Source organism: Vidua macroura, chromosome 25 (genome assembly GCF_024509145.1).
Source record: "Vidua macroura isolate BioBank_ID:100142 chromosome 25, ASM2450914v1, whole genome shotgun sequence".
Classification (NCBI taxonomy): Eukaryota; Metazoa; Chordata; class Aves; order Passeriformes; family Viduidae; genus Vidua; species Vidua macroura.
The window spans coordinates 4,493,328-4,515,444 of NC_071595.1; the positions used below are offsets into that span (position 1 = coordinate 4,493,328).

The 22,117-nt window shown below is 55.0% G+C and overlaps 1 protein-coding gene across 2 annotated transcripts; it reads right to left on the reverse strand.

Moving 5' to 3' along the window:
* Nucleotides 1-628: 628 nt before the first annotated feature.
* Nucleotides 629-21,865, reverse strand: RSPO1 (R-spondin 1). Of its 2 annotated transcripts, XM_053998770.1 has the most exons (6): nt 21,658-21,865; nt 4,893-4,991; nt 2,872-3,063; nt 1,977-2,126; nt 1,446-1,634; nt 629-829 (listed from the first exon to the last, which is right to left on the reverse strand). In XM_053998770.1, exons 1-6 carry the CDS (start codon nt 21,863-21,865, stop codon nt 678-680), a joined length of 990 nt encoding a protein of 329 aa, XP_053854745.1. In that variant the 3' UTR covers nt 629-677. The 2 variants fall into 2 exon arrangements, with proteins under 2 accessions (XP_053854745.1, XP_053854746.1); XM_053998771.1 differs by lacking the exons at nt 4,893-4,991; nt 21,658-21,865 and adding an exon at nt 4,603-4,696.
* Nucleotides 21,866-22,117: the final 252 nt, after the last annotated feature.

Genomic DNA, 22,117 nt, shown 5'->3' on the forward strand with positions numbered 1-22,117 from the left:
TGTCCTGTGGGACACCAGCCTCCATAGGGGCCAAGGTATGAACCACACACTCAGGAAGCTGGTTGTCATTTTGATTTTGGGTGGGTTTTTTTGGTTTTTTTTTTTTAATTTGAAATATTTTTTGAAGCAGATTCAGGGCAGATACCACTGACCTCTTACCACAAACAAGTATTCGCAATGATAAAGTCATACAGCTTAAAACACAAAATAAGGGGAGAGGGAAGAGAAAGAGGCCACTGCTGTGTGTGTCTGGGTCCCAGGTCAGGGAGAGTGGTCATGTGGGTTCAGTCTCATCCTCTGGCTGAGTGGGGCTGTGCTGGGGCTATGTGCTTGGGCTCCATTTGAGGCTTTCAATCATGAAATCAATCCCATGTCTGGGTCCTTCACTGGCTTATGCTCCACCTCTCCTCCCTGCAGTGTCCCCACGGAGCCCTGGGGCTGTGGGCTTTGCCTCCATGTGTGCTCCCACTCCTCAGCAGCATTCTTCCACAGTCCTGGGCGGGGTGCGTGTGCAGCCTCCTTCAGTACTGTGTGTGTGGCCTCTGTCAGTCTGTGGGTCAGTCTGGAGTATATGTCAGTCTCTGGACATGTGTACATGGTGTAGCAGTGCTCTGTTCAATAAAGCTTTCATATACATAGCAGCAATGGAGTCTTGCCATCGGTGACGCACTGGCCAGCTACTGGGCAGGGCTAGCAGGCGTCGCGGGCACCGTGGCCCCTCTCTGTTTGTTCTTCCTCTTCTTGGTGCCAGACTTAGTGTCTTTGGTGTCTTTCCGATTTCTATTCCCATTATCTTGCTTTCCTTGCTCTTCCTTTTTCTTCCTTTTCCCTGCAGTAAGGCAAAGGGGCAGCGTGAGGTGGAGCGAGGCAAGGGGGAATAGATCGGCCCTGTCCCCTTCGCACTGCCCCCCTGGTTAATTCCTGTGCATTTAGTCACTGCTCAGAACCCTTTCCCCTCAGAACACTCAGCACAGCTGCAATCCTTGAACACTCTGTAACAAGATAACCAAACGACCATTCTATCCTGAAGACACTCTAATTCCTGGGAAAAACAGACCTATTCTGGTAAAGAGCTCCCATCATGGCAGCACACAGGCATGCACCCCTGGCTGCTCTCTGGCCAGGGAAGAAACTAAAATGAGGGCGGTTTTTGGCATGGGTTGGACTCAGTGCTCTTGAAGGTCTCTTCCAACCTTGCCATTCTGTGAATTCTGTGAAACAGCTGAAACCTGTGGCACACATGGCAAGCTGTGCCAAAGATCACCCCCCTGGGGGCTGTGCCCCTTCCACCTACAGCTCTTCCAGGTGCCATCACATCCGTATCCCCTGCACTTCAGAGGAGTCAGGAGCAGCACAGCACATTTGCGACACTGGACAATTGGCTGACTACTTGTGCCAGAGCTCAGTGGGGTGTGGGGAGGGATGGTGGGGGTGGATCTGCTCACCTTCGGGGCACTGGTTCTTCTGCACCGTGCACCGCCGCACCTCCGTGGTTGCAGGACACAGAGACACGTCCCCAGAGGGAGCCTGCAGAATCCTCCGTGTTCGGTCTTCATTGCCCTTCTTGAAGCCACAGAGCTTCCTTTTCTTGGAGCAGGGCCCCCAGGGCCCCCACTCACTCATTTCACATTGTGCTGCCAGATAACAAGAGAGCCCAGCTGTAACTCCCATTCCTGGCTTGCCAGCCCAGGCCATCCCAGAGCCCACCACTGCATCTCTCCCCCACCTTAGACTGCCAGGGAGTCTGTGTTTCCCCAGCAGGTTCCTAAGTCCCTGAGTACCCCTTCCTTGCCACACCACACCAACCCTGGGTCACAGTTCACAAACACCAGGGGCTGCTCCCCATCCAGGCTGGTTCCCAGATGGCTCTGCCCCACGAAGGGCTTGGCACGGGTGCCATGAGGGGTTCAGTTCATCACCTAAACCCCCCTGCAGCAGTACCCATGAGCAGATGTGCCGAGTGCAGGGCTGCTTACCAGGACTGCTGCACTCCATGGTGCCATTGGCAGCAGTGTAGCCTTCGGGGCATGTGACGTAACATCTCCCTTTGTGCAAATACAAACCTTCCTTACATTTTGTGCAAAAGTTTCGACTGAAACAGGACTCACAGTTCTCAATTTTGCATTCTGGGGAAAAAAAAAAAAAAAAATCAACAAAGCCATCATGTAGTCCAATGAGAACAGAAGACTCAAGAGGCTCCACACTGCCAACCCAGAGGTCTCTGAGCATCCTGCCAGGCCTGGCTGTGCCCCTCAGAAGTGAGTTTTCTTTGTACCATTCCCTGTGCAGGACAGCCCTGTGCTGCAGCTCTCACAACCAGCCAGCAGCAGCCACTGCCAGGACAGAATCAGGCAGGGTGGGAAGGTTTTGGGCTGGTGTTCAGCTGAGCATCAGTCAGCCAAAGGGGACAGGGCAAGGGATACAGCTCCAGCTGCAGCTACAGGACAGGCTGCATGGAAAGGGAGCTAGATAGAAAGCTGGCTGTGAGGGTGCTGTGCATGGACCTGCCAGGGGAGTGATCACAGGTTTCCTGGTGCTCTGGCTACAAGATGCAAGTCAGGGATTTCACTCAGAGCCGCCTGAGTCCGGTGAGCAGTAGAGCAGGAAAAGAGGCACCAACTGCCTGAAAGGATTTCCCTCTTCCCAAAGGTTGCCAGTCTGGCAACCCATACAACAAAACTGCCCAGAGGTCCTGCAAGATCCCACATCCACAGCATGCCTGTGCAGTGCTGAGCAGGGCTCTTCTCAGGCTTAGCCCTGCCTCACCCCTTCCACAGAGCCACAGCACCTCCTGCACCTGAGCAGCGGCCGGTGCTGCCCTGCAGAGCACTGCCACCTGCCCACACCCCTTCCCTCCAGCCCCACACTCACTGATGCACTTGTTCATGTCCGTGTTGCGAAGGCCAAAGTATCCCAGTGGACAAGAAGGCAGGCAAATCCCAATTTGTCGGATGTCATTCCGCTCCAGAAGGATGAAGAGTTTGGGGGAACACCTCAGGCACCCATTGAACTCAGAGCACAGGTCACAGCCTCTGGCACAGCCCTGACTCAGCTCAGTGCTGACTGGAAGAGCAGGAGAGAGGCAGTGGTTAGTGCCGGGCTCAACAGGCACCAGCTGTGACCCCAAACCACTGGCACCACTGGCAGGAAGGGCAGCACCTGAGCACAGCAAGGGTCCTGCAGCACTGGCACACTCACAGCACTGCTCTGGTCTCATCCCCAGTGGCCACAGGAGCCATAGCTGTGCCAAGCACGGGCACGAGAGTCACAACAGCGGCCATGCTGAGGAGCAGGACCCTGAAACAGCCACCAGCTGTGCCCAGGGCCCCAGCACTGCCCACGCCAGCCCTGCTGCCCATGTGGGGCAGACACTAACCACGGGCATGAGCCCAGGGGTCCAGCACCTCCTGCTGCCTCCCCTGCAGTGCCTCCATGCCAAGGAGCAGCAGGGAGCAGAGCACATGGCCCTGGAGCAAAACTGTTCCATTAATTCTGTCCATGCTGCGTCCCAGGCTGGGTCTCACTCTGACCCTGCCTATGTTAAATTCTCTCTGGCAGTCGGGAGGTGTCACTGCCCCCAAAATAGAGATGTGTTCTCAGCGCCTACATTCAGTCCAAGAAAAATACTCAATCCCTTGTCTTGAGAGTTTTCTGCTTTTAATTATCATATAAAATGCTTCTTGTTTTGAAACCAATCACATTCTTTGCAGACTAGAATGCAGGTTATTTTTATTAGTTTATTATGCAAGCCATGTCCTTGTTTATAGAAAAGCTGTGTATTTAAAAGATGTATTCTTTTAAATACCATGTTTACTACACTTCAAAAGCAAGCACAGAGCAGCAGTGTTCAAGTGTCAGGACTGGAGGTGAGAGAGCTGCCCAGTCCCCCCACCATGACCCAAGAGCCTGGCAGCCCCCACTACCTGCCCCAGCCCCTTTGCCAGGCCTGTGGCTATGGGGGCTGCTTAGGCCTTAGGAAGAGAAACGGAAGGCAGGGGGGTCCTCAGCCCCCAGCTGCCAGGAGGGTTCCCTGGTCTGGATTGGGACCCCCCTGGCACTATGGGCCCTGTCTCTACACAGAGACCTCCGGGGATCCAGCCCCATCCCTCCCACAGCGCTGGGCTCTGGTGCCAAGCTCTGCATCATGGCAAAGGTATAAACTGGGCTCTCACTGGAAATTGCCCTTTATAGCATTAGCCATGACGTCAGGTTTTCCTTGTTCTCCCAGGGCTCAGCAGTCACAGTTTTAATATAAAATCAATTTTATATAATTTAATTTAAAACAGTTTTAATGCAAAACAGTTCTAACATGAGCTTACATAAAGGAGGGCAAACGCCTCTGGCTGCTCTTGTGCCAATTCTGCCTGGCTGCCCTGCACAAGCCCCACCAGGGACCCTCTGGGCTGGAGGCATAACTGACCCCCCCGTGACCTCAGGGAACGCCCCAGCTCGGAGCTGTGGCAGGTCAGGGGACATGGGGAGTGGGACTGGGGGATCTCTACGGGCTCTTGGGGCACCACAGGCCCTGCTGTAAACACATTCACACCAGCATGACCTTCATGGCATCATGGGAGGAAGTAAAGAAAAGCATTTCATACATACTTCGTCTTTGCCTCTTGCCCTTCACCACTTTGCTGCTGCCTGTTAGATCCATGGAGCTTAGAAAAAACACCACCACAAGCAGTCCAAGCTGCATAGTAACTCTCCAGCGCTGCAGCCCCTCCGTCCTGGGGTGGTTGGGGGAGCGTGCTCCACAGCTGGGGTCTCTGCTGCCACTAAATCCTCTCGGGTGGGATCAGAGCTGAGAGTCTGTGCACAGAGCCAGGTCTGGGACCATATCCACAAGCTACATCAGCACCAGGCAGCTTAGGTAGCAGGTAACATGGCTCTACCTTCATCCCTGTCAGGAGTGCAGGAGCTCGGCCCTAGTCCCTTCGGGGGCTTGGCAGTGGATGTTGGCTGCTCGCAGTTTCCAGGGACGCTGGCAGGAACTGCAAAAGAAGAGGAGAACAGGTTAACTTGACAGACAGCATCGCTCCCACAATGGCTGGGGGTGAGCATGGGTGTTGTGGGGTGCACTGGGGGTGCTGGCAGATAGCAGCACCCAGAGTGGTGTGGGGAGAAGTGTGCTCCAGCCTCATCCGTAAGTCCCTGTTGCTAATAATCAGCACCTGCCAGAATGCTCAGCACATCTTTGCCATCTGCCAGTGCTGCAAACAGTAGTTATAGCTGGAACTTGTTTAAAATAGAGCCAGACCCCTGGGCTGCCCTCCTCAAGCAGCGGATGGCTGCTGCGGGTGCCAGGCACACAAGATGTTTCCCATCAAGTGGGCAACTCTGGGGCTGGTAGTCAAGGCCAGCAGAGAGCGAGCCTGCAGTCCCCAGCCAGGGCTGGGGCTGTCTGGGGACGGGGTGGGATCCTCTGCGAGCTGCCCAAAATGCTGCGTTTCTGCTCTGAGGGAATTTCCAAACCTCCCATCTACCGTTCCCTGAAGCACAGGGCAGGGTCAGCGCTGCCTGCACTGGGCTGAGCGCGGGAGCTGCTCTGCCCCGGGCTCACCAGCAGAGACAGTCCGGCCAGGGGCCGACAGCCTGGCGGGGGGCAGAGAGCCTGGCATGGGGCAGAAACAGCCTGGAGTGGGGCAGAGAGAGCCCAGTGAGGAGCAGCGAGCCTGGCATGGAGCAGAGAACCCAACGAGGGGCAGTGAGCCCAGTGTGGGGCAGAGAGCCCAGCGTAGGGCAGTGAGCCCGGCTGTGAGTGCCGTGCTGCCCTCACCAAGCCCAATGTGCATGGCAGGACAGAGTGATGAGATGGCAACACCAACAGGACAGGCTGGGCAGCAAACCAATGGCTCTGCATGAACTTTGGCAGAGAGAAGGGAAGCCCAGCTGCCAGCCAGCAGCCAGGACTCCGCATGTACCATCCTTTCCTGAGAGTGCCCAAACCCTTGCTCCAGCTGGCTCCTGACAGGGCATTTTCCCTGTAGTTTTCAAGTGGTTTTCCCCGTGCCCGGTGTGAAGGAAGGGCAAGTTCCATGCTGCACCAAGAGATCTGGCACTGCCAAGCCGGGCCCCACTCCTCTCTGCAGCTGGCAGGGCAAAGCCCTGCCAATGGCAGACATTGTGCTGGAATAAAGGCGACAACATTTGCTCTGTGAAGTCAAATGAAACAGAAAATTGTTTTAATCCCTTTATAATAACTGCGCAATCACCAATGCCCCAAACAACTGGTGGCGACAGTGCTGGAAGTGAGCCCAGCCTCAGCCTGGGCCTCGGCCCAGGGGCCAGTCCCCTCCCTGGCCCACTCTGGGTGGGGGACCTGCTGAAGGGCCACTGGCCCAACAGCCCCCCTGTTCCAGCCCACGTAGGGCAGGTTATGGCCACACAGCAGAGCACCTGGAGGGAGGGGGTTATCCCAGCAGCAGGCATGGGCTACTGAGACCCGGGTATTGAGCTTTGTGGCAACCCATGGCACGAACACTCCCGGTGGCACCGGCTCACCTGACAGCCACCGGGCGCTGTGGGGCCATCGCCACTGTCCCCCTGCCCTGGTGGTTCTGAACTTTTCACCGTGTCCCTGCTGCGACTGCCGGGGCAGGAGCCCAGCGCTCCCCATGTGCTTGTCGTTACAGCACACGGCTCCTCCGCAGGATTTTCAAATAAATAATTAGTCACTTGTGTAAACACCAACTTGTTCTGCACTTCCAAGCCTGTTTGCTGCAAGCTGCTTTATAAACATTGTCAAGTGCTTAAGCCGGGCTGTTGGGAGTATTTACGGAGCTGTGCAGAGGGGGATCCCCTCGGCTCCTCTGCACTTGTGCGGGGACCTGGGCACGGCGCCTGGGGGCAGCAGGGTCCCTCCGGACAGGTGGTGTGGGACAGTCCGGCCATACCCACAGGACACTGGGGATGCCGTCAGTGCAGCACAGCCCAAACTCTCCCGAGCGGCTCTGGAGGGACCGCGGAGCCGCCGCCCGCTTCGGCCGCCCCCGCTTTTTAATTATGGCGGCTTTGCGGGTGAAGCGCGTTCACAGAAAGCACACGCCGTGTTTACACAACACTCACAGTTTGGGCACAGTCCCCCGGCTTGGGGGCAGCAGCAGGGATGGATGTCCGCAGGGAGCAAACACAGCCCCGGTGTGCCAAGAGCCAGCGCGAAGCTCGTGCCAGCACCGCAGACCCCATTTCTGGGCTGGGGCGGGGAAGTGCCATGGGAAACCTTGAGACCGCAGCACAAACCAAGCGAGCACACACTTTTCCCTACTTGTTTCCTCGCTTTCTAGCCCAAAGAGAGCCTGGGCTTGGCTGCAGCTGCTGCCTCAGCACAGAAAGACCACTGGCATTCTAGGTGCTGCAGAGTCAGTGTCTTGGCAGGTCACACATGATCCACAGGTCTCCAAATCCCCCCACGAGCACCTGGGGGTCTGTGGTGAGCCGTCTGGCTGGACTGCCAGCTCTTCCCACCCTCGACACGAGGGTGTCACCCAGGACATGAGTTATGATTCTTTCTGTTACTGCAGCCATCAGTCAAGCTCAGGTTGCTACAAATAATTTCCAGTCTAAACATTCGCAGGATTTATGCCATTATCCAATCTACAGGAAGAATTTGGGGTAACCTGAATTGTTCTGAATTCATTTATGGAGAGACCTGGCCCCTGAATCTGAGATGGCACTAAGCCTTGTTTGCAATTCAATCAGGATAAATTGGTCCTTGGGAGCTCCAATACAAACCAGAAAATGTAAACCATCCAGATAATTTGCCATTAGTCCTCCTACACAAGGTGAGAAAGACCAACATTATATCCCCAGGATATTTGAGACCTAATCCACAATAACTAAATTGCTGATATATTGCCTCTTGCTGAATGTACCAGGGACCCCAAATGTAAACAGGCTCTCCAAAGGTTTACTGAGCCTTGGAGAGAAGGACCAGATGCTGGAGGCTGGACAGACCTGGTTACAACAGCAGTAGGAATGAACCCCTGAGAACTGCCGGGTCGCTGCCAATAGCCCAGCTGTGAGGTGGCAATTTGGGTTTCCAGGTCCTGGAGCTGGATAGAAAATTTGAATTTCCTCTGTGTGAATATGCACAAAGTGGCTTCCTGCAGGAGGAGTCATGGTTTTGCAGGGTTTCTTTGGTGCCACGTCTCCCAGCCCCGCACAAGGGGACAGCACCCGGGACACACCACCCCGAGGCCTCCCAAAGACCAGCTCTGGAAGATTGTGGGTGGTAGCAGCAGCTCCACGCTGCTGGCTCATTCCCCAGCCTTTGAGGGGCTTTCAACAGGCCCCTCAAACACCTGGTTATCCCTTGTCCCTGTTCCACAGGCACACAGGGCTGTGCCCACACTGCTGCTCCTCCCTGAGCCCGCTGCCTGCTCTGCCTGCACCCTATTCCCTGCGTTGGTGACCCCATGGCAGAGCTCCCTGCCTGCTCCACCAGCCCTGCCATGGGAGGGAAGGGCTGAGGGAGCAGGTTTGGGCCCTCATTCTCTTTGGGAAAGTCCCTCTCTGCTGCTGTGTTCCCGAGGGCTGCTTTCCTGTCAGCAGGGCTGATGCTCCAGGAGCAGCGCTGTGAAACCCTCCGCAGTGGAAGGTCCCACCAGGCTTGGCTCGGCCATCACAGCTGCCACAGGGTGTCTCACGTGCCTCTGGCATACATCTCTGCACATGCACAGGCAGAGCCACTTTGTTCTGCTTAATCCTTGAAGCAATAAAAGACAGCTGCATTAAGTCAAATTTCCGAACCAGAAGGTCTTCATTTGATATTAGATCCCAGCGCCAAGTTCTGCAAAATCCCCAACCCATAAACTTCACTGAAAAAATAAAATAATAAAAGCCCAATCTGGCAGCAGAGCTATCCACAGCATTGTTGAGGTCTGACTCCTTCCACTAGCTCCTGCACTGCATTCCCCGTGCTGTGACCCGCTGGTGGGGAGCACATTGAAGAGAGGCTGCTGCTCATGGCCATCCCTCTGCCCTGCCCTGGCAGTGGGAGCTGCTCCGGGCTCAGCAGCACCTCAGCCCCAGCTCAGTGCCCCCAGAGCAGTTGCTCCAAGAAACGCTGTGATGTGTAGTGCCACAGGCCTCCCTCCCTCAGCACTGTAAAACATCAGGAAATGTTTTACGGGGGGATTCCCATGCCCCTCATGCCAGCGCAGAGGCAGCACGCTGCTCTGGGAAAGGAGGATGAGGCAGAAGAGCCCGGAGGCAGGCTGCAGGACCTGTGCCTGCTGCTTCTCCACAGAACCAGAGCAGCATCTGGAGCTGCACTGGAATCATCCTGGCAGGCACAGGATCTGACTGCAGTCGTGGGAGCAGCAAACCTGTGTCTGTTAGGTACAGCTCAGGTGGGTTTCAGCTTCCTACAGATCAGTAACTCACAAGAACAGCACACCCAAATTTCAGACCAGGAAACAGAGCAGCCCAATTCGGGGTAGCACAGAACAGGGCACTGAAAACCTGGCTCTTCCCCCAAAAAGGCTCCCTAAAGGCCCATTGCTGAGCAGGTACATCGTCAGCAGGTGCCCCAGGAGGTGGGCATGGACACACATCATTTCAGGTATAGCCCTGGAGGTGGGAGCAGGGGGGTCTGACACAGACCCAGAAGCACAGTCAGGGGTGCTGATCCTACAACAAGTGCACACATTCAGCTCAATACCCAATTCCCCTCTTATTTCTCTGGAAATGCATGCAAACAAGGGCTCACAGCTCCTTCCACCACAGACCCTGCCTGCCAGCTTTGCAAACACAAATTTCCAGGCTCACGGGGACCCGATGAGCCATGAGCTTCTGTGCTGAGCTGCCAAAGCCTGAAGCCCAGGGCAAAGCCCAGGGCAAAGCCCCCAGGGCAGCACCTGGGGCTTTCTAATGGCCATGTGCACAGGAACCATCTGCCAAGAGGAGCTTCCTGAAGGGATTCCCTGGTGCTCTGGCTCTCCCAGACATCACTGTGTGGGAAACTTGAGCCCTGCAGAGCCAGGAGTAGCACCAACTCCAGCAGCAGAGGAAAACAAACTGGGAAAAATAACCCACAGCCTCAGCTCTGAGCATGTGGCAGGACAGAGCAGGAGGGAGCGAGCAGGCAGCCAGGGTGTCCTCCAGACCAGTTGCTGCTGCCAGCCTGGACTGAGCCCATCCCAAAGTCTGCCTTTTTGTGGGATGACAGCCCCCTGCAGCACTAGGACAGGGGGAGCAAGTTCTGAGCTCTGCAGGCCTGGCAGTGCTCAGGGTGGTTTGCCATGAACATTCCTGCAGCCAGCCCACACCGCCCCACTGCCCCTGAACACGAGAGGAAGCTGCAGCCCCAGAGGATCTTCCTGGAGGAGGTTGGTGGTGGGGATGACAGGAAACCTGTCGGTATTTGCCAGGCAAATTAGGCAGGCACCTCCATCCTCAGCAAGATGACAGGTCACCCTCACACCACACGGGGAAATGTCTCTGCTGCCAGTGCCACCTGTCTCAGCTGCACGGTCACCTCTGCCCCCCCTCCAGGGCTGTCCCCATAGGCCAGGAGGGTTGACCTGGCCCTTGGCTCTGTTGTTCACCACAGTCCCAGCCTCATAGTCCAGGAAGAGCTGTGCCAGCTCACATCTGGCTTGGCTGATGGAAACGTGGGGTTTTGCTTGGCTCAGCTGCTGCCTGCACACAGTGGCACAGCACAGGCTGTGCTCAGGGCATCACTGCCCTGCACCTCCAGAGCTTTGCCTGTGCTCAGGGCATCACTGCCCTGCATTTCCAGAGCGGGTGCCTGCACCCGGCTCCTCCCTGCCGCGTCCCTCAGGGTGGTGCTGCTGCTCTCGCAGCAGCCGTGCAGGGGCCAGGGAGCTGATCCAGCTGAAACGAGCCTTTTTTCCAGGGTGGTTTCCAGGCATGTTGCAGCACTGGCATTCCCAGGCCCGCGGTGCTGCTGCCATCCTCCCACCCAGCCTGCACAGTCCTGGCCGTACAGCGGGGTGAGTGGATGGAGTCAGGAGTTCACCCGCTCCGGGGTCACCAGCAGAGTTCAGACAAAATCACTCCAAATGGAGAACCCTCCAGGCAGAGGTTTCACTGCAAGTGCCCAGTCCCTGGGAGATCTCAGCACAGACCTGGCCACCCCAAACAGCACTGTAAGCACTGCCCCAAGTTCACAGACCTTCATGTGACAGGATTTTTTTGTGTGGGTACCTGCTGACCCCTGTGCAGCAGAGTGGAGGCTGCATGCATGCCTTGGCATTTTCTTCTGCCAGTATTACCTTATTTTAATGCCTTTCACTGTAAGGTGCCTCTTTAAACCCAAACCACATCACCTGAGCGCCCCTCCTCGGTACCCAGGGCCGTTCAAGAGAACACACATGCCTGAGCCTATAAAATACTCCAGCAGCCCAGGGGTGACCAAGCCCCAGTCACCTCCAGCCATGTCCATCACCACCGAGGCTGAAGCCACCTTGAGCCACGCTGTGCCTGGGGAGCTGTGTCCCAGCCTGGCTGTGGGAGCCCTCACTGACCCCTCACTGGATCCAGCATCCCTTCCCCTGCACAACAGCACCAGCTGCTCACACCACATCTAATTACTGCCATAATCCCCATGAACCATTTCCCCACGGATCCCCCATTCCACACTCCGCAGAGCCCGTACTTACCCCGCGCTCTCCGGGCGCCTGCCGTGCCCCCATGGGTGTGTGGCAGGAGCCTTGCCTTAGGTGCAGCCACAGCAGGGCTGAGACAGCAGCAAATTCACTGCCTGTGCTCCCATTGCCCCCGTGCCTGGGCGCAGAGGGACGGCAGAGGGCACGGCCACCCGCAGGACCCTGCAGCTGGTCCAGGATCAGCAAGGAGCTCCAGCCAGCTGATCAATATCCCCGCCAGCTCTCTCTGCCCCCTTCCCCAGCCCAGGATGGCAACACGGTGCCAGGGGACACACAGAGCAGCCCAGCTCCCCTGCAAGCCCCACGCACCTCGGGGGAGGGGGAGGGAGGACGGGGATCCCACAGATCGTGCTGTGATTCCACGCTGCTCGCATTGTCTGAACTCATTATCCACGTCGCACAAGGCAAACCGCAGTCGGATGCTGACACGGCTCGCGTTCTTCATTAGCAGCCTACATTGCAAAAGCACAAACATGCATGCTGAAGCCCTTACCTTCAACTTGTCACTCCCCCATCACTGCGGAAAAGACTCTACTGAGTTCTCAGATTTAAAATACTATAAGAACAACTACAAAATTCCTCAGATGCTCCAGAGAAAGTTACACACACGTTTCTGTCAAAAAAATTGAAAAATATATTCATGGCGAGTTCATGGAGAAGTCTGGTGCGTTTGGATATTTTGGTCACTCGTTTTTTTAAAGCAGGTTTCTAACGGGGTCCCAGGTTTTGCTCAGAGAAACAAACCCTTCTGCAATGTGCAGGATCTCAGCTCGTAAAGATCACTCAGGCTAGTTCCTACTCCATCAGCCCACGCTGCTCCCTGCGTATGCAAAGCAGAAAGTATGTGATCATATCAGAGCAATTTGCACATTCATAAATCCTGGTCTCAATCCGTAGACTCCATCCCCATCCACTGGGTAGGGGCTTTTTATTATTATTATTACCAGAGTATCCAGCTTTGTAAAGGCATCCAGTGCAAACTCCTGCATGAGGGAATTCCACCCCACTAGTACCACCTCCTAAGACAATATCCAGCCAAAATATTGTGACTGTTGCAAAACCCGGACTGGAGCTCCACAAAGGACCTTCCAGCCTCGCATCTAGAGCCAACAGGGTCTCAGTAAATTACTGCAGAGTGACACACCATCGAGTTGTCTTTGTAGTCTTTTTTATTTATGACAGTTAATTCCGAGTTATTACTAACATTTTAGTGGTAAGTGGCATATGAAGTCATCAGCTGTCACAACTGCATCTGTTAATAAACATGTCAGATATTAAAAGCAGCTTATTATCCTCTGGAGGGGGGAAGGCATGAAGGCAAAGAGCTCAGAGCCTGGCTGGTTTTCCACTGCTGGCTGTGCAGCAGGAGGAAACACTCCTGCTCAGGAGAGCAGCATGGCTGCGGGGGACTGCCTGGGACTCCTGCCCTCCAGCACACCTGAGCAGCCTGGGAGCTCTCCCCCCTGTGCTGTCAGCTCCCTGTCCCTCCTCCACCTGCACTCCAGGCTGGACACGTGGCAGAGCCCACTCTGTGCAGGGGAACAGGGGACATCAGTGCTCAGGCACCTTCCCTGAGCCCCACCATGCCTGGTGGTGTGAGCAGATCCTGCACCGGGACTCAAGTGGCAGCCAGGTGTTCCCAGGAGCCCTGCTGGACCCTGGCCAGTGCTCCTGTATAAGCCATACAGAGGAGCTGGTGGCCACCAGGCTCCCGAGGGCCAGCAGCCATGAGTGACCCTCGTCCCTGGTTCTCGCAGAGCTGATGTGATGCTCAGGGCCATGGGGCTCAGCCCAGAGCCCTGGTGCCCTGCAGAGTTGTCCCTGGGGTGTGTGACAAGCTGCCAGGCAGCCCCTCGGCATGACCCTGGCAGTCTCCCGGGGAGGACTTGAGCAGAAGCAGAGTGGGGCTGTCCCACCCGGGGAGGGCTCTGAGCTGGAAGCCTGAGGGTACAGACTATTTCAAACAATGTGATGAGCCCTGTGGTGGCTCCTGAATCCCTCCTGGGTCCACTTCAGCACTCTGCTGGCCACGAGCCCCCATTGAAGGGAGGTCCCTGAGTGTCCCTGACAGCTGCTGGCATCAGCCCTGGAGTGCTCAGTGGGACTTGGTATGAACCCGACAGCCCTGAGGGAGAGGAGGGCAAGGGTATGGATACAGAACATGGTACCGAGCAGCCCCAGACACAGAGATTCTGAGAGCCTCATGAATTCCTCACACACCTGCCTCACACAGCGCTTGTGTGGGGGCAGCTGTGAACACAGAGCTGCAAAATAACCCAAACACAGGCAAGAGGGAAAACTCACCCTTTCTGCAGCTTTTCCTTTGTGCTGTGTGTGTTGGTGCTCATGTACATGGAAGTTTTATTCATCCTGAACTTTCCTTGGCACCTCGTTAAATGTCCCTCGTTTCCTATTTGTAAGTGATGTCTCTGAGATCTTTGCTGTCTCACAGGATTATGGTGAATGTGTGCTGCCTGTTGGCAGATGCTGAGCAGTCACTGCTGCAAGTCTCCATATCTAAGACATTTTTCTATTTATATTTAGAGCTTTTTTTTACTTTCTAGTCTAGGAAATTCTCAAGTGCCATCAAATGTTGTCAGGGACAACGTTACTCCATTGACTGTGTGAGTAAAAAATCTGGTGAACCCAAGATGTGTATTTCATGCACATTGCACAGCCAAACCTCCTTTCTGATACTGGAGTGGTGCAGCCTCTGCTGACAGCTGCAGATCAAGTTTCCAACTGAGCAATAAACCCCAAAGTCAGAGCTCTGTACTGGCAATGCTACCAGACCCAGATGCAGCAGCAGGGCTACCAGCACAGCAGTAACTAGCCAACAGAGCAGTGGGTCTGGCTGAAGGCAAAGGGACATGCTGACATGGTGCCAGAGGTATCATTGCAGAGGATGGTAAATCACACTAAAACCTGCCTTAACGCCCTGCACAACAAACCCAGCACCAAGTCCCGCATTTCTTCCCCTCTGACTGGAGCTCATTTATAAGCTAGGTTTTCTTTAGCTAATGGATCTTGAGGCTGATCCTAAATTAATCCCCAACAGGTTGTTTCTCTCCTGTACAAAAGGACATGAAATTCCCTGTTTTAGCAGGATAAAATGCCAAGCTGCTCCAGATGGTTCCATGACACCCACAGCGGGTTCCCCGGGCTCCTCTGGCTGGGACATGGGCACAGTGGCTCTGCACAAAGCTGAGGGGACAGCCCCACTCTGCTTCTGCACAGGAAGTGCCAATTCCCCCACATCCCCTAGCCCACCCTTAAAGTACGTGCTTCTCCTCTACATTAAAAACCTGCAATATTTTGGTCCAATCTCATCCCTTTACAGCTCCTGCTTTGCAAAACCCTCTGCTTCTCTTGAAGAGGGGGAAGGTGTCTCCATGGAAGGCTGACCCTGCCCAGGGACTTCAGGGACAACCAGGAGCCATGTCCCTCACCTGGTGCAGCTGAGGACAGCGGGGCTGTGGGTGTACCCAGGTGTGCACCAAGCAGATCCAGCACTGAGCACCACAGCTTCTTTCAGACCCACATTAACCCTACTAGTGCCTACAAATTCCCAGCTGTCACAAAAGGTGCATTACTCATCCCTGGTGCCTCATCAGCCTTTGATAATATCTCAGCATAAGCAAAAAGCAGGAAAGACACTCACAGAGAAAGTAGAAGGAAGGCGAGTATGTCCTGAACTGTCTGTCACACTCCCAGACTGGACACGAGGTCTTTTTTGGCCTGCTGCTCTGAGGGTTCTCTGCTGCAGGATGACTGATAGCCCAGAAAATTGCTTTTAACAACACCTGAACATCAGCAGCCCGAGTTTCAGGAGCACGGCTCTGCCGCTGCCTGCCCACTGCCTCCACTCTTGCTCTGGCTGCAAGGCAACAACGGCGCTCCCGGCAGGGCTGCACAGCCCGGCTGGGGTCAGGCACAGGGGCACCAGCATCACGCCTGCCCTGGAGATGTGAGAGCCAGAGGATCTGGAGCTGACTTCCTGCTAGGATCACCCGGGCATGCCTCTGCTCCCCGAGCAAGTCCGGGCTTCCATCCAGTCCGTGCTGCTGGCAGGCTGCGCTCAGAGGCGGTGGCGCTGGCAGCCTGGCCCCTGCTGGGAGCCTCTCCATCTGGGATTGTCCCCAGATCCTCATCCCAGGCTGGTGCTGAGAGCCACAGCTGCAGAGCCACGCCAGCTCCTTCAGTGTGAAACCCTTTGTAGGTGACAGGACAGCGGGACCCTGTCACCCCAGAGCTGGGGGGGGGGGGGGAGGGAGATTCCCCATCCCAGCCCAGATGTGGGGCAGGCAGCAGCTGGTGCCTGCCTGCACCCGCTGCCCCGTGGGCTGCTCAGGAGGGGTCCAGCAGGACTGACCCGCTCTGGGCTTGCTGTGCCCAGGGCAGGGGGCAGCTCCTGTACACCCCACCGGCTGTCTTGCTGTTCAGAGCCTTCTCTAGGGCCTGCCATGTCTCCTGGCACCTCATCCGTGGAGCCTGGACACTTCCCGTCTCCCCGGGGAGCAGCATTATGTGCATGTTGGGAAATGCTCTTTTCCCATTTGCTCCGAAGGCCCTTTCCCCCGTTGTTTGAGGAATGCTGTTTGAATTAGCTGCACGGATTGCAAACAGACCCCGTTGTTTTCCTTTCCCAATGCAGGGAGGCTTCTGTTCTCTCTGGCCTGCTGGATTAACCAGGGGCCTTGCACACTGACCTCTCTGCAGCTCAGGGAAGCTAATTTAATCCCAATATTGTTATAGATCACAGCAGGACGGATGTCACAGATTCCTTGAGGCAAACCAGCATGGAGTGCTGGCAGGGACAGCAGCACGCTGTGTTTGTAGAGGCAGGAGCTGCTGCAGTTTTTCTGTTAAATTCCCTCTGCAAAACTCATACAGCTGGGGAGGACAGCAGCACTGGGAAACAGGGGGATCCCCTGAGCACAGAGGTCTGAGGAGATGCTGTGCCTGCATCCTCAGTGCCTCTGGCATGCCAGAGGGTGGAGGGTGGCTCTGAATTCCGGCAGAAGAGAGAGAGATGCAGACTCACATCTCCTCACTATTTCTTTCTCATTGTTATTCTTTTTCCCCTGGTGCCTGCTCCTGAACGTGGTCTGTGATGTGATGCTGAGCCCGGAAAAGGCTCAGCACCCTTGCAGCAGGGCAATCCATACCCACTTCACTTGTATTTTCAGGGGGAAGATCTGCCTTCTCATCTTGCCACAGCTCTGCCTCCCCTGGCCCCACAGACCCACCTGGAACCATCGCTGTCCCTGGCACAACCAAGGAGGGCGTCCAGCCCCCTGAGCAGGGCAGAGGGTGCAGGAGCCACCAGGGTTTGGGGGGAAGCCCTGCCTCTCCCAGCATTGCTCAGGGGGCTTTGATGTTTGGGAAAAATAAATTGCTTTGGGTTACTATTAAAGAGAAGTTTGAATAATGACACATCACAGGGCTGGGTCTTCCAGCATTTCTTGTAAACTCCATCCAGAGCTGGAAGTGGAAAAGGCCACTGGCACAGCCAGGAGGACATGAAACCGAGAGGCTCTGCAGCAGGAGTGGCTTTGTAAGCTTCTTGTCCCTTCCCAGGCATCTGCTCCCTCCCTGCTGCCTCTGCTGCTGCAGATGTCCCTGAGGACCACGGGGCAGAGTCTGAGGAGCACGGGTGGAGCACCCAAGGGAGCCACAGCCCTGTGAGCCAGTCCTGGGAGACTGGGGCAGGGATGGGAGCTGGGCATGCAGCCCCTGCTCAAGCCCATCCTTCTCTCAGCCATGATCAGCTCTTGGGAACATTCCTGCTGGATGCCATTTCCCAAGGCATAGAGGGAAAAAAAAAACCAAACCAAAAAAAAAAAAAAAAAAAAACCAAAAAAAACAAACAAAAAAAACCCAACAACAACAACAAAAAAAAAAAAAAAAAAAACAAAAAAAAAAAAAAAAAAAAAAAAAAACAAAACAAAAAAAAAAACCAAAAAAACAAGAAAAAAACAAAAAAAAAACCAAAAAAACAAAAAAAAACCCCAAAAAAACCCAAAAAACAAAAACAAAAAAACACAACCACTTTTTTCCCAATATAAAGTCTTGCAACATTAAAAACCCCACACAATAGTTGTAAGCCCTGGAACGGCTGGGGGTAAAAAAGTTACAGTTCAACATGGAAATAGCACTGCCATCTCCAACTGGTGAGTCCCAGATGTGGGACATCATGTGTGACAAAACCCCACAGGCGGGACGTGCAGGAAGCCTGTAATTGTGGTGTCCCCATCACTGTGTGGGGACAGGCTGGGAGTCCCATGGGTCACCTGCCACAACCAGAGCAGAGTCCTACATCCTGGGCTGCCACTGGGAGTGGCACTAAGCTCCTTGCTGGCCCAGCTGTGCCCACGGAGAGCAGGCTGCAGCAGAAGGGACCTGCGGTGGTTTTGGGACCCTGGGGTGATTTTGGGATGCTGGGGTAGTTTGGGAATGACCCAGGCATGAGCTGGAGGTTCCTGTTTACCCACAGAATAGATGCTGGTGCTCTGGGCTGTCCTGACACGACAGCAATGGGTGGAAGTGCCTGTCCATGTGTCCTCACCAACAGTGGACATGTGTCCCCTGGGCAGGGACCCCTTCAGGCTGGCCCAGGAGCATCACTGAACAGATCAGCAGCAAACATGTGGAGGGGAACCTTGTTCCTAACTGCAAAAGCACTTAGTGATGTACTCGCTCTGCTGTATCCTGAGCCACTTGCAGAACATATTAATTACATGTAATTACTTTAATTACAGCTTAGGACTCTGCCATGCCCGTGCCAAGGGTGCATGTCTGCCCCCCGGCCACCTTCTGCCATGCAGCAGTTCTGCAGAACTTTCCAGCAGAGCCAAGAGCTTTGCTGGTGCGGATGGGGAATGTCTACATATTGTATCTTAAACGATATAATTAATTGGCTGCAGCGCTGAGCAAGGAGCTAATTCTGCCCGGGGGTTTTGGTCATTGTACAGACACGGAGAAGAGAGAGGCCCAGCCTGGCACTGCGGGATGAGGCTGGGACGGAGGAGGCTATGCAGGGAGCAAGGGTCAGGCTCCCAGAGTTGGGGCAAGGGGAGGCCAGGATGGGGAGGATGAGGAGTGAAAGGCTCCCTCGGTGGGAGGGACTGGCAGCACAACCATGGCAGCTCTGCCCTTTCTCTTTCTGCCTTTTGCCCCCTTCCAGTTTTTGGATGAATTAATTATGTGGGACCTCGAGGTGAGGCTGGCCCAGCCTGCACCCCACAGCAGTGTTGGACAACACCCTTTTCTTATCTCAAAGTTTGCACACAGATTTATACTGTGGGGCCTTCTGTCAGACCCTAAGAACTTTCTACAAATCCCTTTCCCCCACAGCAGAACCCTGAATCACCTCACATCACCGCACACCACCCTGTGCCACCAACTCTCGTTACTGCCCATCATCCCTGTCCCCCTGCATCACCACCCCAAGAACGCCACACCCTGGCACCAAGTGCACACACCACACACTTCAGACACCCGTGCCTGCATTTGCATGTGTTTTAAATATCTACAGGACACCAGCATGAGGGAGAGATGGGTCAAACCTGGCTTTTTCAGGAGGCACACCAGTCCCAGCACAGGGCCGGACAAGCAAGAACACGGCCAGAGCAGCTGTGGGGCAGGGGAGCAGAAGGTGGGGCAGTCTCTCATGGTGCCTGTGCCTTGGGAGCTTTGGGGTTTCATTTCCAATTAAGTTTTTCATATGGTAGCATTCAGAATTTTGATGGGAGATGAGGCTACTTTTGCCTAAGAGAGAACATACTTTCACTGCTGTGCCTGGCCCAGGAATGATTTCTCCACTATTAAAATGTAATTTAATTTATCTTCATGGGTTTTGTGATGACTGGGATTTGTTCTAAGGAGACCTTTAAAGGAGAATTTTTGCATTATTGAATGTATATGCTAGGAAGTTGAGTTCTGGCATCCTCTGATAACCAAATTTCTTTTCTATCCTCCACTGTATCAATCATGATAAAAGCCCCTGCCAAAGCCCTAACTCAAGCCATGCTTCTGTGGAACAAATCAGCAGGGGAAAAAAGCAAAACCCACAAGATGCTCTAGTCCACTATTTTTTAATGTAAGTTTCAAGGATATTGATGGTTTATCTCATCAGGTAAATATTTATAACATAGTTGCTTTCCCAGGGTTAAACCAGGAGCAAGTGGCTGCTGAAACTGCAACTCATTTGCTCTGACAGACCCCAAGTAGCTTAAAAATGAGTTTTCCAGAGATCTGAGGCCTTGCACATGCCAAGCAACGGCACTGGTGCCTTCCCAGCGAGGGCTGCAGGGTGATCCCATTTTCCAGGACTAGTCTGCGGGACACCCAGCTCCCACTGTTTCCCAGGGCCCCCAAACACAAATGACCCCTCTGGGCTGTGGGCGAGCTCTGTGTATGGAGCGATGGTCAAGGGACCCCTGGCCTCTTTTTGAGATTTCCAGCATGCCAAGAGGAAAGTGTCTTTTTTAGAGCCTTAATTTTACCACTTCCCTGACGCATCAGCTCGCGCAGCGCAGCAACAGCAAGACATGCTGTGGGAAGAGCTGCCTTCCCTGAGAGCACCTCCAGAACACAGGGCAGCAGGGAGCCGAGCTGAGTTCAGCAGCAGGGCTGGCATCACGGCCGGGACCCGCGTGGCACGCACGGCTCGCTGGCACGGCCGCCGTAGCCACCCCGCGGGCCCTGCGCTGGCCGAGGACAAGGTGCCTGTGTGGTCCCGGCTGCCGGCGGCGAAAGCTGCTGCTCTGCTTTGCGTATAAGTCAAAACCTGTGAGCTACTGGTTACAGGCACTCACTGCTACAGTGGGCTGGAGTGGGAGAAGGGAGAGAGCTGCCAGATCCAGCTGCTCTCCGCTCCAGGAGCTGATGGAGGATTAACCCAGCAGCATGTCTTTACAAATTGTCAGTTCCCAGAGTACACAAAACAAAGCTCTGAGGATTGAGTGTCTCAGCACAGAGGCAGAGGCAAAGGCTTTGGGAACCTGATAGCACTTTCCACCCAGACACGGAGACATGTGGACCCCGGCCTCCTGCGGCCCCACAGAGCCCTGCCTATCCCACAGCAGCTCAGCCTTGGCAAGCGCAGCTCTGGGACTGGTGGCTGCTGTCTGCAGCCCCGCCGAGCCTCTCCCTCTCTAGACTGGAGCCCCACAAACCAGAGAGGGTTTGTAAAGTCACCACAGGTCCCTCCTGGGATGTCCTGGAATGCAGAAACCAATTCCCTGCTCTCCAGTGCCCACTGCCACTCTCCTACAAAAAGCTGGGGCCTCCCCTCCAGCTGCCCTGCCATGCACGGTGGCAGAGCTGGAAGCTCTCACTACTTGTTTCATGGGAACTTCCAACATTTCAAAAATTGTTTTTGTTCTGGCTTGGAATGAAGACAAATATTTCAGAAATTTCCTGGATAACATAAAGTTTAAAATATCCTCCAAACTAAAATAGAACTGTTGGGCTATCTCAGCTCTTGCATTATGTCATATCATGCCAGCTCACAGTGCACTATGCAGAGTCACAGATGACTTCTCACGAGGAGATGTAAACAAAAATACAAATAATGTCAGCAAGGGAGGAGAAATGAAATGCTGAAATGACAAATTCTCTAAAACTACTTTTTTCCCCCTTGTGCAAATTAATTCTCCATGGGAAATCGCTTGGATTTTTTTAAAAGAGCACACTCTGGCCAAAGCAGCTCTGCTGTTCTCCGGAGCAGCAGGAACGTGACGCCGGCGCTCCCCTCCAGCCCGTCCAGCCGCAGTCCAGCAGCGCTGCTCCTGCAGCCGGGCTGCTCCGGGATGTCCCGGCGTCCCTGCCCCCGTCTCCCTGGCCGCGCTTGACCCCTTATCGTGTTTCTCGCAAACCAAGGGCAGGTGAGCTCCGCGCTCAGGGCGCACGGGGCCCGGCTGTGTGAGCACAGATAACATCGGCACGGATCGGGGTGCGAAGCTGCGGCTCCGTGGGAGCTTCCGTGGTCCCGCTCTGTCCGGTGCCGTGGCACGGCGCTTACCTGGCTCAGCTCTGCTCGGCCGGGGCTGGCTCCTGCCCTCCCTGCGCCCCGCACATCGCCCGCCCAGGCGGCCGCTCAGCGCCGCGGCGGCTGCCCCACGCCGGGGCTCCGCGCCGGGCAGACCTCCGGGCGCCGGCTGGCACCCATCCCCCTGCCTGCCCCGTGCCTCTCCAGAAAGGCACTGCTGGGAAGGAGCGCCGGGACTCATGTCTCCGGTGCTGTATCCACCCCTTCCCACCCTCTTGGGGTTCGGTCCTGCCAGTTCCACTTGTGGGCTGTCCTCACCACTTTGGGCCTTTCTACCGCTCCCCTTCTTGTGGCTCTGGATGTCACCACAGACACGCTTTTATGAGAGTGGGCTTGTGCAAGGCTTGTATAAAGTGTTCTCAGAAATACGAGGTCCTGTCATTTGTAAAACTAATAAAAATGTCCAATAATTTTTACAAGGGAAAAATGAGTC